The 17,702-nt window shown below is 33.0% G+C and overlaps 2 protein-coding genes across 2 annotated transcripts; both read left to right on the forward strand.

The window, feature by feature from the left end:
• The first annotated feature begins 654 nt into the window (after positions 1-654).
• Positions 655-5,217, forward strand: LOC139491077 (uncharacterized). Its single transcript, XM_071278385.1, has 3 exons — positions 655-937; positions 2,480-2,629; positions 4,957-5,217. The coding sequence occupies exons 1-3, from the start codon at positions 798-800 to the stop codon at positions 5,075-5,077; spliced, it is 411 nt and encodes a 136-aa protein (XP_071134486.1). The 5' UTR covers positions 655-797; the 3' UTR covers positions 5,078-5,217.
• Positions 5,218-5,305: 88 nt separating this feature from the next.
• On the forward strand, positions 5,306-9,864 carry LOC139491076 (uncharacterized). The gene is made up of 3 exons (XM_071278384.1): positions 5,306-5,590; positions 7,133-7,282; positions 9,609-9,864. The coding sequence occupies exons 1-3, from the start codon at positions 5,451-5,453 to the stop codon at positions 9,727-9,729; spliced, it is 411 nt and encodes a 136-aa protein (XP_071134485.1). The 5' UTR covers positions 5,306-5,450; the 3' UTR covers positions 9,730-9,864.
• The last annotated feature ends 7,838 nt before the right edge of the window (positions 9,865-17,702 follow it).

The raw sequence follows: 17,702 nt of genomic DNA on the forward strand, positions 1-17,702 counted from the left end.
CAATTTTAATCATAGTCCAGAAATTATTATATATTCAGATTTTTAATTTGTTTTTAAAAACTTTGATATAAGAAAATTTTACAAGTATAAGAACTACGATATAGGAAAATTTTATAAGTATAAGAAACAATTTTAATGAGTAATGTTTAGTTGTTTTAACTATTGATCAGTAATTGTATAAAGTTTTATAATGTTAGTGTCTCATAAGTCAGTATTTATGGCTGGATATTGATTGTTTTATGTGTAAATATTATAATTGTTGTATATGTTTTATGACAATCAATATGTGACACTTTAATAAACAAATTTATATATATATAGTAACCAGTTGTTATTGACTATATATTTCGTTCCTGTATAAAGTTGTAGCTAAAACAGAGTCTTGTTATAATATAGTTGGGTCAGGGTCCCTAATAGACCTTGAGATGAGGAACTCAGATGACGTAATTAAAAAACAATATTAGTCCGCGATACAATTGTGGATGCTGTGATTTTAAAAATGGACATAAATGAACAATAAGAACTGTTTTATAGAGCTGATGTGATGAGAAAAGAAATATGTAGATTTGACCTGAAATAAATTATTAGAAAAGACAATTTTTTTATTGAGTTTTATGATCAGAATTTTGGGATTATTTCATGTGGAGAGTGACATTTTTCACCATCTTCCGGGGTCCAGCAATTTGCGAAAAAAGTAATCTCACTTGCCACCCCGAAAATTTAACCAAACATGTATAAATGTATCAGCTTCGATATGAGCCATCCTACATGTTCAAGTAAACGATATGGACTGAGCAATGGAGGAAAACGTTACCATTGTCGCCTATGGAGAATTAATTAAAAATGTTGACCCAAATTGTGAACTATTATTTCAAAGGTGTTGGAGTGTTTCATGGTTCAATGATCACAATTTCGGATGGGAGCTGCTGAAATCGAGGTCAGTTACACTCTTTTAGTGCTTTTTGATTAAAAAGAATACAAAATGGCTACCAATAATTTAGATTTTTATCAAATATATACCAATTTTATACTTATAAACAGTGAAGAGGCAGAAAATGGGGCATGCATTATTTGGACTGGGGCCACTCAGAGGAGAAATAATTATATTCTAGGGATGATCAATGTCACATACCCAAATGCCAAACGTACTAAAATGAATGTTGCACGTTTAGCAAAAATTTTGCAATTGAAATCTACTGATTTAGCCAAAAATTTAGATGCTTCACACCTTTGTCATAATGCATTGTGTGTGAATACAGACCATATTGTTTTAGAACCTCGGGAGATTAACAATCAAAGAAAAATATGTGTAGCTGCACACCAATGCACCACACATATTGTGCATGGCACAAACTATACTAACTGCATGCTGAATCTGAAATTGTGGTTTGTTATGATTTTGTAGTAAACATATGCACCTTGCACATTTTACCTCCACATTAATCATCTCTGAAAATACAAGTTTTTAACACAAGTAAAAAACGAAAATGGGAAACAAGCCCACCCTCATACCCCCAAGACACTGAAACAAACATGGCAAACATGTTTATGCAAGATTATAAGCTCAGTCAAACATTTATGTGGTTTTTTTCGCCAGTGTTTACTAATTTTTACAGTGCAAGGGGAGTAACTCTTGATGGTTTCATTACTGTGTCAGAAAACTAGGTCATTCAATCAACAGGTGATCACAGGAAGTTAACATGCGGTAGAGAACTAAATGAAAGTGAAACATAGAGACAAATCAATGAACAAAGTATGACAGTCATTAATTAAATAAGTAAACAAAAAACAAAAGAAAAAATAACAGAAAGGAAAAAATCCAAATATGACATCGAGTTACAAAGGCAAACTGTGAATGACCTAATGTTGTAATATTCATTTTACATGGTTTTATTTTGTTTATAATTTTGTTTCAAGGTATGTGTTTTCCAATAAATGCATGTACTGTGGCTGGATGCATGCATGCATGCATTGGGAGATATGAAGTGGTCTTTTTGTCTGATACAAGGTTTATTTCAGTGTCTTGGACCATTATCCCATTTTCATAACAAACTTAAAATAAACAAACTTTTTAATTTAAAAAAAAACACAACTAACTCATATCATGCTCATATATTCCTGAAAAGTGTTTGTTTTAATATAATATAAGATGTTTAGTATTCTCTGTAAATAAATAAATAACTACATATGCTTCCTGAAAGGCTGAAAGAAAACCATATTGTGTAACCTTTTAATATAAATGTTAATCTGGCCATGAACTACAACCTGGCTGTGGAACGAATTCTTTCGGACTTGAATTCTGACATAGCTTTGGTTCTAACTGATGTTTTTTATATCCACTAATCAACCTGTTTCGCACTCTCTTGTTTAACAAGAAATCGATAGCCTGTTTTTTACGAGCTTTTAACCTGTTTAATTTGACACGTAAACTTTTTTGATATGCACAATCATATATTTCACGTTTACGTATTTTTTTCAGAGCCACTACAGCACGAGACTTTCTACCCAGACCACAACCTACAGCTTTTAGGGTCTTAGCCAATGCAACATCCCGTTTATTATTGACTTTCAAGACTGCTGCAGATGCACGGCCTAAGGCATTGCGAGAAAAATTCTTATTCTTCGGTAGGTATGTAGAAATTGTCCTATTGACGGACTCACACTTATTTGTATTGCTGAAAAATTGCATCTGATTTAATGCGGTCTGAGACAGTTTCATTTCTAACAATGATTCTATTAATAATTTGTCAGTCTTATTTGGTTTCAAAGACCCATTTTGTAAACCATGACTGCTAAGGTTAATAGATTTGTACCACCAACTAGTTTTTATACCACCATTACATAGTGTTATGCTCCATCTACACGTATCGCTACAATTACCACTATAACAATTCACAACAGACTTAACAATGCGTGGCAAACATTTTGAAATTTGTTGTCGCTCACCATTATATTTTGCAAATAAACATTTCATTATACCATGTGAACGTAATTTTAAATCATTGGCAAAAGCTATTTTAATATCATTCCTCTGGGCCTTTGTAGCTCCAGGGAACATACCGACACTAAATTTTGCTCGCAATACCTCACGGAACTGACTTTGACCCCGGTGAATAGTATCTGCCAGTCTATTTACTGACCATAAAGGGTCAAATATTTCCTGCATTGCTTCTTGTAGACCTTGTACACTTTTTGCATCCCCATCAGTAGTACAATAGTCCACAAGTAAATCAAGTTTAGCAATTTTTTTTACCTATTTCATACCCAAGATCCTTCTCACTCAAAGGATCATACCTATTTGTATTTGATGTGCAGTACTCGTGATTAGGACATTCAATGTCATAACCTTTACCGCGTAACCATGCACCAACCCAGCAAAGTTTGTTTACAAGGTGAAAACCAATGATATCATGATTGTCAGTTTCATTTTCACAGGCAATACCAATGACTTGTGATGCATTTTGTCCCATTTTATGCCTACTTTTTATATGCACACTCTGATAGGTACCATCCATTTGTAATTTTACAGGACTATTTTTATTTAACCCTAAGGTTTCATTTCTCTTTCTGAAACTCTCAACCACTTGTTCGGTTTCATTTTCCGCAAGTTTTACAACCTTGTCACAAACAGTATTTGTTATTCTCTGCATTGTTCCTTTTGACATAGGAGGAATACATGAACTAGTTAAAAGTAGTCGCGCGCTATCATTACCAATATTACAGTTTATCACGCCAGTCTGAAACCCATAGTTAATTGTAGCACTCTTGCGACCAGCACGTCCTGTGTCAATTTCTCTAAATAGTTTATATTTTTCTGAAATAAATTTACACTTGGTACACTTCATTTTCCAAATCCAACCAAGACCCCATTGAGTCTCTTGTACCAGTTCAAAATGTGGAACAACACACTTTGGACTTTTATTTAAATGACATATTATAAGACTATTGATCATTAAAATATTAAGATCTCTATCTACTGTTCTATTTTCAGTACTTTTCTCCTCTAAATATTCATCTAAATAATCATCTGACAATTTATGCGGTCTGAGTAGTTTGACTGTAGTCGCACATTTTTCAGTTTGGGGAGCTACATAAGATTTTTTATCGTAACTCTCTTTTGAGTACAGCTTAAATTCCTTTTCTGTAAGGCGGGGTAACCAGACAGATTCTGTGGTGTTTTTAGGAGTCAAATCTGTAGTGGAATTAGAAAATTTAAGTTCAGGTGGTGCAGGTAAAACTTGCATAGATAAATTTTTTAAAACCTGTGTAGATGGAGCTGTAGATGGAGCAACACCATTAATAACACTACAACCTTGATCTGTTGTTAGGGATACACAACGCAATAGATGGGCTTGGTTACCAACCTTATATTGGTTTCTTTTCCTTTTCCCTTTCATTATTGAATAAATACACACTCTGTTATGTTTGTATAATTCTAAATTATGACATCATAAAGTCATGACGTCACAAAAGCGATGACGTCACAATGTTATCTTCACTAAAGAAAAGCACCATTTTTCCCTATTTGAACACTCACACAAAAAGAACTCTAAAATGGTTATTACTTGATGGATTTTAAAACTAAAACCTGTTTTAGAATTGTCTGTGAATGATCTTAACAGTTATTAAAAAATAAAAATGTTCTATTCCTTCTATGAAAGAAATAAATATCAAAAACATTATTTTCTGAGTGAAAAAATCCTTAAATCTACCTTATTTACAGTAAAAAACACAATATTTTCATGATTCATCATCTAAACATGATGATTTTTATAAAGTCAGTTAGGTAATGAAGGTTTGTTAAATGGCACTTTAAGCTATGAAGAGTCTTAATCAATGTCTAAATTGTGAATTGATAACATATGGATTTTGTGCTGTTTTTCTACTAAAAGATATAAGGAACAGTAATAAGCATGCTTACTTAAAAATACTAAAAATTAACTTATTTTATTTCAGATGCGGAAAAAAACTTCACAGAATTGTTCGAAAAGGTGTACCGAAGAAATTCATTCTGCAATACAAGTGGAATCTGACATTTGCTGATCTAATATGGGTCAGGGTCCCTAATAGACCTTGAGATGAGGAACTCAGATGACGTAATTAAAAAACAATATTAGTCCGCGATACAATTGTGGATGCTGTGATTTTAAAAATGGACATAAATGAACAATAAGAACTGTTTTATAGAGCTGATGTGATGAGAAAAGAAATATGTAGATTTGACCTGAAATAAATTATTAGAAAAGACAATTTTTTTATTGAGTTTTATGATCAGAATTTTGGGATTATTTCATGTGGAGAGTGACATTTTTCACCATCTTCCGGGGTCCAGCAATTTGCGAAAAAAGTAATCTCACTTGCCACCCCGAAAATTTAACCAAACATGTATAAATGTATCAGCTTCGATATGAGCCATCCTACATGTTCAAGTAAACGATATGGACTGAGCAATGGAGGAAAACGTTACCATTGTCGCCTATGGAGAATTAATTAAAAATGTTGACCCAAATTGTGAACTATTATTTCAAAGGTGTTGGAGTGTTTCATGGTTCAATGATCACAATTTCGGATGGGAGCTGCTGAAATCGAGGTCAGTTACACTCTTTTAGTGCTTTTTGATTAAAAAGAATACAAAATGGCTACCAATAATTTAGATTTTTATCAAATATATACCAATTTTATACTTATAAACAGTGAAGAGGCAGAAAATGGGGCATGCATTATTTGGACTGGGGCCACTCAGAGGAGAAATAATTATATTCTAGGGATGATCAATGTCACATACCCAAATGCCAAACGTACTAAAATGAATGTTGCACGTTTAGCAAAAATTTTGCAATTGAAATCTACTGATTTAGCCAAAAATGTAGATGCTTCACACCTTTGTCATAATGCATTGTGTGTGAATACAGACCATATTGTTTTAGAACCTCGGGAGATTAACAATCAAAGAAAAATATGTGTAGCTGCACACCAATGCACCACACATATTGTGCATGGCACAAACTATACTAACTGCATGCTGAATCTGAAATTGTGGTTTGTTATGATTTTGTAGTAAACATATGCACCTTGCACATTTTACCTCCACATTAATCATCTCTGAAAATACAAGTTTTTAACACAAGTAAAAAACGAAAATGGGAAACAAGCCCACCCTCATACCCCCAAGACACTGAAACAAACATGGCAAACATGTTTATGCAAGATTATAAGCTCAGTCAAACATTTATGTGGTTTTTTTCGCCAGTGTTTACTAATTTTTACAGTGCAAGGGGAGTAACTCTTGATGGTTTCATTACTGTGTCAGAAAACTAGGTCATTCAATCAACAGGTGATCACAGGAAGTAAACATGCGGTAGAGAACTAAATGAAAGTGAAACATAGAGACAAATCAATGAACAAAGTATGACAGTCATTAATTAAATAAGTAAACAAAAAACAAAAGAAAAAATAACAGAAAGGAAAAAATCCAAATATGACATCGAGTTACAAAGGCAAACTGTGAATGACCTAATGTTGTAATATTCATTTTACATGGTTTTATTTTGTTTATAATTTTGTTTCAAGGTATGTGTTTTCCAATAAATGCATGTACTGTGGCTGGATGCATGCATGCATGCATTGGGAGATATGAAGTGGTCTTTTTGTCTGATACAAGGTTTATTTCAGTGTCTTGGACCATTATCCCATTTTCATAACAAACTTAAAATAAACAAACTTTTTAATTTAAAAAAAAACACAACTAACTCATATCATGCTCATATATTCCTGAAAAGTGTTTGTTTTAATATAATATAAGATGTTTAGTATTCTCTGTAAATAAATAAATAACTACATATGCTTCCTGAAAGGCTGAAAGAAAACCATATTGTGTAACCTTTTAATATAAATGTTAATCTGGCCATGAACTACAACCTGGCTGTGGAACGAATTCTTTCGGACTTGAATTCTGACATAGCTTTGGTTCTAACTGATGTTTTTTATATCCACTAATCAACCTGTTTCGCACTCTCTTGTTTAACAAGAAATCGATAGCCTGTTTTTTACGAGCTTTTAACCTGTTTAATTTGACACGTAAACTTTTTTGATATGCACAATCATATATTTCACGTTTACGTATTTTTTTCAGAGCCACTACAGCACGAGACTTTCTACCCAGACCACAACCTACAGCTTTTAGGGTCTTAGCCAATGCAACATCCCGTTTATTATTGACTTTCAAGACTGCTGCAGATGCACGGCCTAAGGCATTGCGAGAAAAATTCTTATTCTTCGGTAGGTATGTAGAAATTGTCCTATTGACGGACTCACACTTATTTGTATTGCTGAAAAATTGCATCTGATTTAATGCGGTCTGAGACAGTTTCATTTCTAACAATGATTCTATTAATAATTTGTCAGTCTTATTTGGTTTCAAAGACCCATTTTGTAAACCATCACTGCTAAGGTTAATAGATTTGTACCACCAACTAGTTTTTATACCACCATTACATAGTGTTATGCTACATCTACACGTATCGCTACAATTACCACTATAACAATTCACAACAGACTTAACAATGCGTGGCAAACATTTTGAAATTTGTTGTCGCTCACCATTATATTTTGCAAATAAACATTTCATTATACCATGTGAACGTAATTTAAAATCATTGGCAAAAGCTATTTTAATATCATTCCTCTGGGCCTTTGTAGCTCCAGGGAACATACCGACACTAAATTTTGCTCGCAATACCTCACGGAACTGACTTTGACCCCGGTGAATAGTATCTGCCAGTCTATTTACTGACCATAAAGGGTCAAATATTTCCTGCATTGCTTCTTGTAGACCTTGTACACTTTTTGCATCCCCATCAGTAGTACAATAGTCCACAAGTAAATCAAGTTTAGCAATTTTTTTACCTATTTCATACCCAAGATCCTTCTCACTCAAAGGATCATACCTATTTGTATTTGATGTGCAGTACTCGTGATTAGGACATTCAATGTCATAACCTTTACCGCGTAACCATGCACCAACCCAGCAAAGTTTGTTTACAAGGTGAAAACCAATGATATCATGATTGTCAGTTTCATCATCACAGGCAATACCAATGACTTGTGGTGCATTTTGTCCCATTTTATGCCTACTTTTTATATGCACACTCTGATAGGTACCATCCATTTGTAATTTTACAGGACTATTTTTATTTAACCCTAAGGTTTCATTTCTCTTTCTGAAACTCTCAACCACTTGTTCGGTTTCATTTTCCGCAAGTTTTACAACCTTGTCACAAACAGTATTTGTTATTCTCTGCATTGTTCCTTTTGACATAGGAGGAATACATGAACTAGTTAAAAGTAGTCGCGCGCTATCATTACCAATATTACAGTTTATCACGCCAGTCTGAAACCCATAGTTAATTGTAGCACTCTTGCGACCAGCACGTCCTGTGTCAATTTCTCTAAATAGTTTATATTTTTCTGAAATAAATTTACACTTGGTACACTTCATTTTCCAAATCCAACCAAGACCCCATTGAGTCTCTTGTACCAGTTCAAAATGTGGAACAACACACTTTGGACTTTTATTTAAATGACATATTATAAGACTATTGATCATTAAAATATTAAGATCTCTATCTACTGTTCTATTTTCAGTACTTTTCTCCTCTAAATATTCATCTAAATAATCATCTGACAATTTATGCGGTCTGAGTAGTTTGACTGTAGTCGCACATTTTTCAGTTTGGGGAGCTACATAAGATTTTTTATCGTAACTCTCTTTTGAGTACAGCTTAAATTCCTTTTCTGTAAGGCGGGGTAACCAGACAGATTCTGTGGTGTTTTTAGGAGTCAAATCTGTAGTGGAATTAGAAAATTTAAGTTCAGGTGGTGCAGGTAAAACTTGCATAGATAAATTTTTTAAAACCTGTGTAGATGGAGCTGTAGATGGAGCAACACCATTAATAACACTACAACCTTGATCTGTTGTTAGGGATACACAACGCAATAGATGGGCTTGGTTACCAACCTTATATTGGTTTCTTTTCCTTTTCCCTTTCATTATTGAATAAATACACACTCTGTTATGTTTGTATAATTCTAAATTATGACATCATAAAGTCATGACGTCACAAAAGCGATGACGTCACAATGTTATCTTCACTAAAGAAAAGCACCATTTTTCCCTATTTGAACACTCACACAAAAAGAACTCTAAAATGGTTATTACTTGATGGATTTTAAAACTAAAACCTGTTTTAGAATTGTCTGTGAATGATCTTAACAGTTATTAAAAAATAAAAATGTTCTATTCCTTCTATGAAAGAAATAAATATCAAAAACATTATTTTCTGAGTGAAAAAATCCTTAAATCTACCTTATTTACAGTAAAAAACACAATATTTTCATGATTCATCATCTAAACATGATGATTTTTATAAAGTCAGTTAGGTAATGAAGGTTTGTTAAATGGCACTTTAAGCTATGAAGAGTCTTAATCAATGTCTAAATTGTGAATTGATAACATATGGATTTTGTGCTGTTTTTCTACTAAAAGATATAAGGAACAGTAATAAGCATGCTTACTTAAAAATACTAAAAATTAACTTATTTTATTTCAGATGCGGAAAAAAACTTCACAGAATTGTTCGAAAAGGTGTACCGAAGAAATTCATTCTGCAATACAAGTGGAATCTGACATTTGCTGATCTAATATGGGTCAGGGTCCCTAATAGACCTTGAGATGAGGAACTCAGATGACGTAATTAAAAAACAATATTAGTCCGCGATACAATTGTGGATGCTGTGATTTTAAAAATGGACATAAATGAACAATAAGAACTGTTTTATAGAGCTGATGTGATGAGAAAAGAAATATGTAGATTTGACCTGAAATAAATTATTAGAAAAGACAATTTTTTTATTGAGTTTTATGATCAGAATTTTGGGATTATTTCATGTGGAGAGTGACATTTTTCACCATCTTCCGGGGTCCAGCAATTTGCGAAAAAAGTAATCTCACTTGCCACCCCGAAAATTTAACCAAACATGTATAAATGTATCAGCTTCGATATGAGCCATCCTACATGTTCAAGTAAACGATATGGACTGAGCAATGGAGGAAAACGTTACCATTGTCGCCTATGGAGAATTAATTAAAAATGTTGACCCAAATTGTGAACTATTATTTCAAAGGTGTTGGAGTGTTTCATGGTTCAATGATCACAATTTCGGATGGGAGCTGCTGAAATCGAGGTCAGTTACACTCTTTTAGTGCTTTTTGATTAAAAAGAATACAAAATGGCTACCAATAATTTAGATTTTTATCAAATATATACCAATTTTATACTTATAAACAGTGAAGAGGCAGAAAATGGGGCATGCATTATTTGGACTGGGGCCACTCAGAGGAGAAATAATTATATTCTAGGGATGATCAATGTCACATACCCAAATGCCAAACGTACTAAAATGAATGTTGCACGTTTAGCAAAAATTTTGCAATTGAAATCTACTGATTTAGCCAAAAATTTAGATGCTTCACACCTTTGTCATAATGCATTGTGTGTGAATACAGACCATATTGTTTTAGAACCTCGGGAGATTAACAATCAAAGAAAAATATGTGTAGCTGCACACCAATGCACCACACATATTGTGCATGGCACAAACTATACTAACTGCATGCTGAATCTGAAATTGTGGTTTGTTATGATTTTGTAGTAAACATATGCACCTTGCACATTTTACCTCCACATTAATCATCTCTGAAAATACAAGTTTTTAACACAAGTAAAAAACGAAAATGGGAAAAAAGCCCACCCTCATACCCCCAGGACACTGAAACAAACATGGCAAACATGTTTATGCAAGATTATAAGCTCAGTCAAACATTTATGTGGTTTTTTTCGCCAGTGTTTACTAATTTTTACAGTGCAAGGGGAGTAACTCTTGATGGTTTCATTACTGTGTCAGAAAACTAGGTCATTCAATCAACAGGTGATCACAGGAAGTAAACATGCGGTAGAGAACTAAATGAAAGTGAAACATAGAGACAAATCAATGAACAAAGTATGACAGTCATTAATTAAATAAGTAAACAAAAAACAAAAGAAAAAATAACAGAAAGGAAAAAATCCAAATATGACATCGAGTTACAAAGGCAAACTGTGAATGACCTAATGTTGTAATATTCATTTTACATGGTTTTATTTTGTTTATAATTTTGTTTCAAGGTATGTGTTTTCCAATAAATGCATGTACTGTGGCTGGATGCATGCATGCATGCATTGGGAGATATGAAGTGGTCTTTTTGTCTGATACAAGGTTTATTTCAGTGTCTTGGACCATTATCCCATTTTCATAACAAACTTAAAATAAACAAACTTTTTAATTTAAAAAAAAACACAACTAACTCATATCATGCTCATATATTCCTGAAAAGTGTTTGTTTTAATATAATATAAGATGTTTAGTATTCTCTGTAAATAAATAAATAACTACATATGCTTCCTGAAAGGCTGAAAGAAAACCATATTGTGTAACCTTTTAATATAAATGTTAATCTGGCCATGAACTACAACCTGGCTGTGGAACGAATTCTTTCGGACTTGAATTCTGACATAGCTTTGGTTCTAACTGATGTTTTTTATATCCACTAATCAAACTGTTTCGCACTCTCTTGTTTAACAAGAAATCGATAGCCTGTTTTTTACGAGCTTTTAACCTGTTTAATTTGACACGTAAACTTTTTTGATATGCACAATCATATATTTCACGTTTACGTATTTTTTTCAGAGCCACTACAGCACGAGACTTTCTACCCAGACCACAACCTACAGCTTTTAGGGTCTTAGCCAATGCAACATCCCGTTTATTATTGACTTTCAAGACTGCTGCAGATGCACGGCCTAAGGCATTGCGAGAAAAATTCTTATTCTTCGGTAGGTATGTAGAAATTGTCCTATTGACGGACTCACACTTATTTGTATTGCTGAAAAATTGCATCTGATTTAATGCGGTCTGAGACAGTTTCATTTCTAACAATGATTCTATTAATAATTTGTCAGTCTTATTTGGTTTCAAAGACCCATTTTGTAAACCATGACTGCTAAGGTTAATAGATTTGTACCACCAACTAGTTTTTATACCACCATTACATAGTGTTATGCTCCATCTACACGTATCGCTACAATTACCACTATAACAATTCACAACAGACTTAACAATGCGTGGCAAACATTTTGAAATTTGTTGTCGCTCACCATTATATTTTGCAAATAAACATTTCATTATACCATGTGAACGTAATTTTAAATCATTGGCAAAAGCTATTTTAATATCATTCCTCTGGGCCTTTGTAGCTCCAGGGAACATACCGACACTAAATTTTGCTCGCAATACCTCACGGAACTGACTTTGACCCCGGTGAATAGTATCTGCCAGTCTATTTACTGACCATAAAGGGTCAAATATTTCCTGCATTGCTTCTTGTAGACCTTGTACACTTTTTGCATCCCCATCAGTAGTACAATAGTCCACAAGTAAATCAAGTTTAGCAATTTTTTTACCTATTTCATACCCAAGATCCTTCTCACTCAAAGGATCATACCTATTTGTATTTGATGTGCAGTACTCGTGATTAGGACATTCAATGTCATAACCTTTACCGCGTAACCATGCACCAACCCAGCAAAGTTTGTTTACAAGGTGAAAACCAATGATATCATGATTGTCAGTTTCATTTTCACAGGCAATACCAATGACTTGTGATGCATTTTGTCCCATTTTATGTCTACTTTTTATATGCACACTCTGATAGGTACCATCCATTTGTAATTTTACAGGACTATTTTTATTTAACCCTAAGGTTTCATTTCTCTTTCTGAAACTCTCAACCACTTGTTCGGTTTCATTTTCCGCAAGTTTTACAACCTTGTCACAAACAGTATTTGTTATTCTCTGCATTGTTCCTTTTGACATAGGAGGAATACATGAACTGGTTAAAAGTAGTCGCGCGCTATCATTACCAATATTACAGTTTATCACGCCAGTCTGAAACCCATAGTTAATTGTAGCACTCTTGCGACCAGCACGTCCTGTGTCAATTTCTCTAAATAGTTTATATTTTTCTGAAATAAATTTACACTTGGTACACTTCATTTTCCAAATCCAACCAAGACCCCATTGAGTCTCTTGTACCAGTTCAAAATGTGGAACAACACACTTTGGACTTTTATTTAAATGACATATTATAAGACTATTGATCATTAAAATATTAAGATCTCTATCTACTGTTCTATTTTCAGTACTTTTCTCCTCTAAATATTCATCTAAATAATCATCTGACAATTTATGCGGTCTGAGTAGTTTGACTGTAGTCGCACATTTTTCAGTTTGGGGAGCTACATAAGATTTTTTATCGTAACTCTCTTTTGAGTACAGCTTAAATTCCTTTTCTGTAAGGCGGGGTAACCAGACAGATTCTGTGGTGTTTTTAGGAGTCAAATCTGTAGTGGAATTAGAAAATTTAAGTTCAGGTGGTGCAGGTAAAACTTGCATAGATAAATTTTTTAAAACCTGTGTAGATGGAGCTGTAGATGGAGCAACACCATTAATAACACTACAACCTTGATCTGTTGTTAGGGATACACAACGCAATAGATGGGCTTGGTTACCAACCTTATATTGGTTTCTTTTCCTTTTCCCTTTCATTATTGAATAAATACACACTCTGTTATGTTTGTATAATTCTAAATTATGACATCATAAAGTCATGACGTCACAAAAGCGATGACGTCACAATGTTATCTTCACTAAAGAAAAGCACCATTTTTCCCTACTTGAACACTCACACAAAAAGAACTCTAAAATGGTTATTACTTGATGGATTTTAAAACTAAAACCTGTTTTAGAATTGTCTGTGAATGATCTTAACAGTTATTAAAAAATAAAAATGTTCTATTCCTTCTATGAAAGAAATAAATATCAAAAACATTATTTTCGGAGTGAAAAAATCCTTAAATCTACCTTATTTACAGTAAAAAACACAATATTTTCATGATTCATCATCTAAACATGATGATTTTTATAAAGTCAGTTAGGTAATGAAGGTTTGTTAAATGGCACTTTAAGCTATGAAGAGTCTTAATCAATGTCTAAATTGTGAATTGATAACATATGGATTTTGTGCTGTTTTTCTACTAAAAGATATAAGGAACAGTAATAAGCATGCTTACTTAAAAATACTAAAAATTAACTTATTTTATTTCAGATGCGGAAAAAAACTTCACAGAATTGTTCGAAAAGGTGTACCGAAGAAATTCATTCTGCAATACAAGTGGAATCTGACATTTGCTGATCTAATATGGGTCAGGGTCCCTAATAGACCTTGAGATGAGGAACTCAGATGACGTAATTAAAAAACAATATTAGTCCGCGATACAATTGTGGATGCTGTGATTTTAAAAATGGACATAAATGAACAATAAGAACTGTTTTATAGAGCTGATGTGATGAGAAAAGAAATATGTAGATTTGACCTGAAATAAATTATTAGAAAAGACAATTTTTTTATTGAGTTTTATGATCAGAATTTTGGGATTATTTCATGTGGAGAGTGACATTTTTCACCATCTTCCGGGGTCCAGCAATTTGCGAAAAAAGTAATCTCACTTGCCACCCCGAAAATTTAACCAAACATGTATAAATGTATCAGCTTCGATATGAGCCATCCTACATGTTCAAGTAAACGATATGGACTGAGCAATGGAGGAAAACGTTACCATTGTCGCCTATGGAGAATTAATTAAAAATGTTGACCCAGTTATTTGTTAAACTTATTGATTATATAAATCATATAAATATGTAATGCTGAATAACTCGTCAGTCTAACTTATTAAATTACACATATTAAGTTCGAGATAGACTTTATATTTATTGAAACGCCAAACCGCCATTTATACAGCTAGTTAGGCTACCCACCCCACCCCCTTTCTGCTATCGTTACCTATACAAAAAAGACTACGGCGGCAGTTGAGCTGAATATTAATCGATTAGTGAGACAACTGTTTACCAGCAGTCCAATAGTATATATTGACCTCCGCATAGCAGTCACAGTATCTGATATACCAGGCAACAGACAATAAAGAAACGCTACCAACCCTCGACCCGCTACAGTATTTATAACGATCAGCAAATAAATGAGTGAATTCTTTCAAAATATGTCAATATTTGTATAGAAAGAATATAAAATAAGCGAAAAACGTTCTTAAAAACAGAAGACTAAAAGTGACGTTTGAGTAAAACTAGCGGATATAGCACTTAATGATACATGGCTATTCTAATAGAGAAAAGAACTCGTAGAGTTAAATGTTACATGAATGTTTACACAACCAGTATGTTTAATATGTTACACAATTTATATCCGCTCTGGATGTACTAATTCAACCTTGACGTTCCATACATTTCCATAAATTTTGAAGTACGAATGTATTTTAGTAAAAAAAAAAAAAAAACACGTCTTTTGCATGTAATGTATCGATCATATTTGAAAGGTTGTTTAATTTTATTTTTTTAGTGCAATGATTTATTTTCACTGATCTATTGACAAAAGCTAAATCAAAACAATAAGCATTTATGAATTATTTTTGTTGACATGACAAATGTTACTGTTTATTCATCAATTAACAAATTTTCAACAAAACGTGTATTTTATAATTTTGAATTAAATATTGATATAAAATCAAAGTGACATTGATTCATTGTCATTTGATCTGCATTTTGTCGTTTAATGGTCATTGTCAGGTATAAATATAAGGGTATCTTGTTTTTTCTTGCTTGTGTTTTAGTGATTTCCAACCATTTCATCAATTTATTTTACACGGGACAGGTATTTTTATAATTCTAATAGCATTCGAACTATCTATTTCCACTATTTTTAACTTTGGTCGGTAACAAACATTATTCAAAGTCAAAAAGAAATTATACTATCATCAAACTAGTATATGCTATGGAGATAAGCTCAGTTAAAAGTCGTTAATGTTACTGCAAGTAAGCTTATTTTAAACTTAAATCATTAAAAAAAGCGCAAAGTGTCCAGCATTCTGAAAAGGTTTGAAACGAGCACAAATGCAGGGTGTACAATACGATAACTAGTAATGAATCCTAATGTGATAACTTTAAGGGCTCAATTTTCTTGGCTGAAATGAAGACACATTGTAACCTTGGTATCTTTTTTGCTCTTTTGGTGGGTTGTTGTATCGTTGACACACTCCCGGTTTCCATTCTCTATTTGAGCAGCTATTGTTCATAAAAACTCATGAGAGATACCAGGTTTACAATTTGTACATAAAACAACATTTTGTGTATTAAATACTCATCAGTGATGGTCGAATACAAAATAGTTCTAAAGGCAAAATAACGTACGACGTTGGAGAACATTAAGAACACAAGACTCATGCAAAAGGTTTTATCTAATGCGTTATATATTGAAAACAAGCACTAACGATTTTTTAAATAATTTTTTCATTTTGTGACGGGTATAAATTAAGGTATACATTAAACAAATTTCGGTAATTCTTTTTGTTTATTTTGTTATTGAAGAAAAACAACGATTATTTTATCAGCAATCAAAGATGGGCTTCAAAGTTATTGTGAAACTGCCTATTCCAGAGGTGGCGTAAATCAGATGTGAATATTAAAACATTCCAAAGATCTTTTAGAGTATATACAATCTAATTCTATTTCATCTTGCAATAGTATCAAACAATTTGACTTTTCCACACTTTTCACAAGTATTCCACATTCTAAACTAAAAATTTTCGTTAATTTTTTTACATAAATAAGGCTGTTAGTTTTATCGTTTGAATCGTTTTACATTGTCTTATCGGGGCCTTTTATAGCTGACTATGCGGTATGGGCTTTGCTCATTGCTGAAGGCCGTACGGTGACCTATAGTTGTTAATGTCTGTGTCATTTGGGTCTTTTGTGGATAGCTGTCTCATTGGCAATCATACCACATCTTCTTTTTTATAAAAAAAAAACAAATTGAAAGAGTTAGTATTGCTTTGTTTCATATAAAAAGAATGGCTAACGTAGATACAAGTATCTTGTCTTAAGGAGGGATAAATTTTACTCTGTAAAGGATCACTCTGATTCAAACAAAAATTCTCTGAAACTGACAGTATCAAAATGCTTGATTTCTTGATAGACAACATATTTGGTACTTTCGAAGGACGTGTTTTTCAACAGGCATTCCAATGGGAACCAATTGTGCCCCTCTTTTTGCCGACTTGTTTCTTTATTATAATGAGGATGACTTCATACAGGAACTTCTTAGGAGGAAAGATAAGAAGCAAGCAATATCCTTTAATACTTTCCGCTATATATATAGATGATATTCTCTCACTAAATAATTCCAAATTTGGTGACTATGTTGAACGCATCTATCCCATCGAACTAGAGATAAAGGATACAACAGATACAGTTAAGTCGGGCCCATATCTTGACTTACATCTAGAAATTGACAATTTGTTAATAACATGACGGGTGCCACATGTGGAGCAGGATCTGCTTACCCATCCAGAGCACCTGAGATCACCCCTAGTTTTTGGTGGGGTTTGTGTTGCTTATTCTTTAGTTTTCTTTGTTGTGGCATGTGTACTATTGTATAAATTGTTAACGTTATTTGTGATATCAAGACATTTTTTATTATT

This window comes from Mytilus edulis, chromosome 10 (assembly GCF_963676685.1).
Source record: "Mytilus edulis chromosome 10, xbMytEdul2.2, whole genome shotgun sequence".
In the NCBI taxonomy this organism is placed as follows: domain Eukaryota; kingdom Metazoa; phylum Mollusca; class Bivalvia; order Mytilida; family Mytilidae; genus Mytilus; species Mytilus edulis.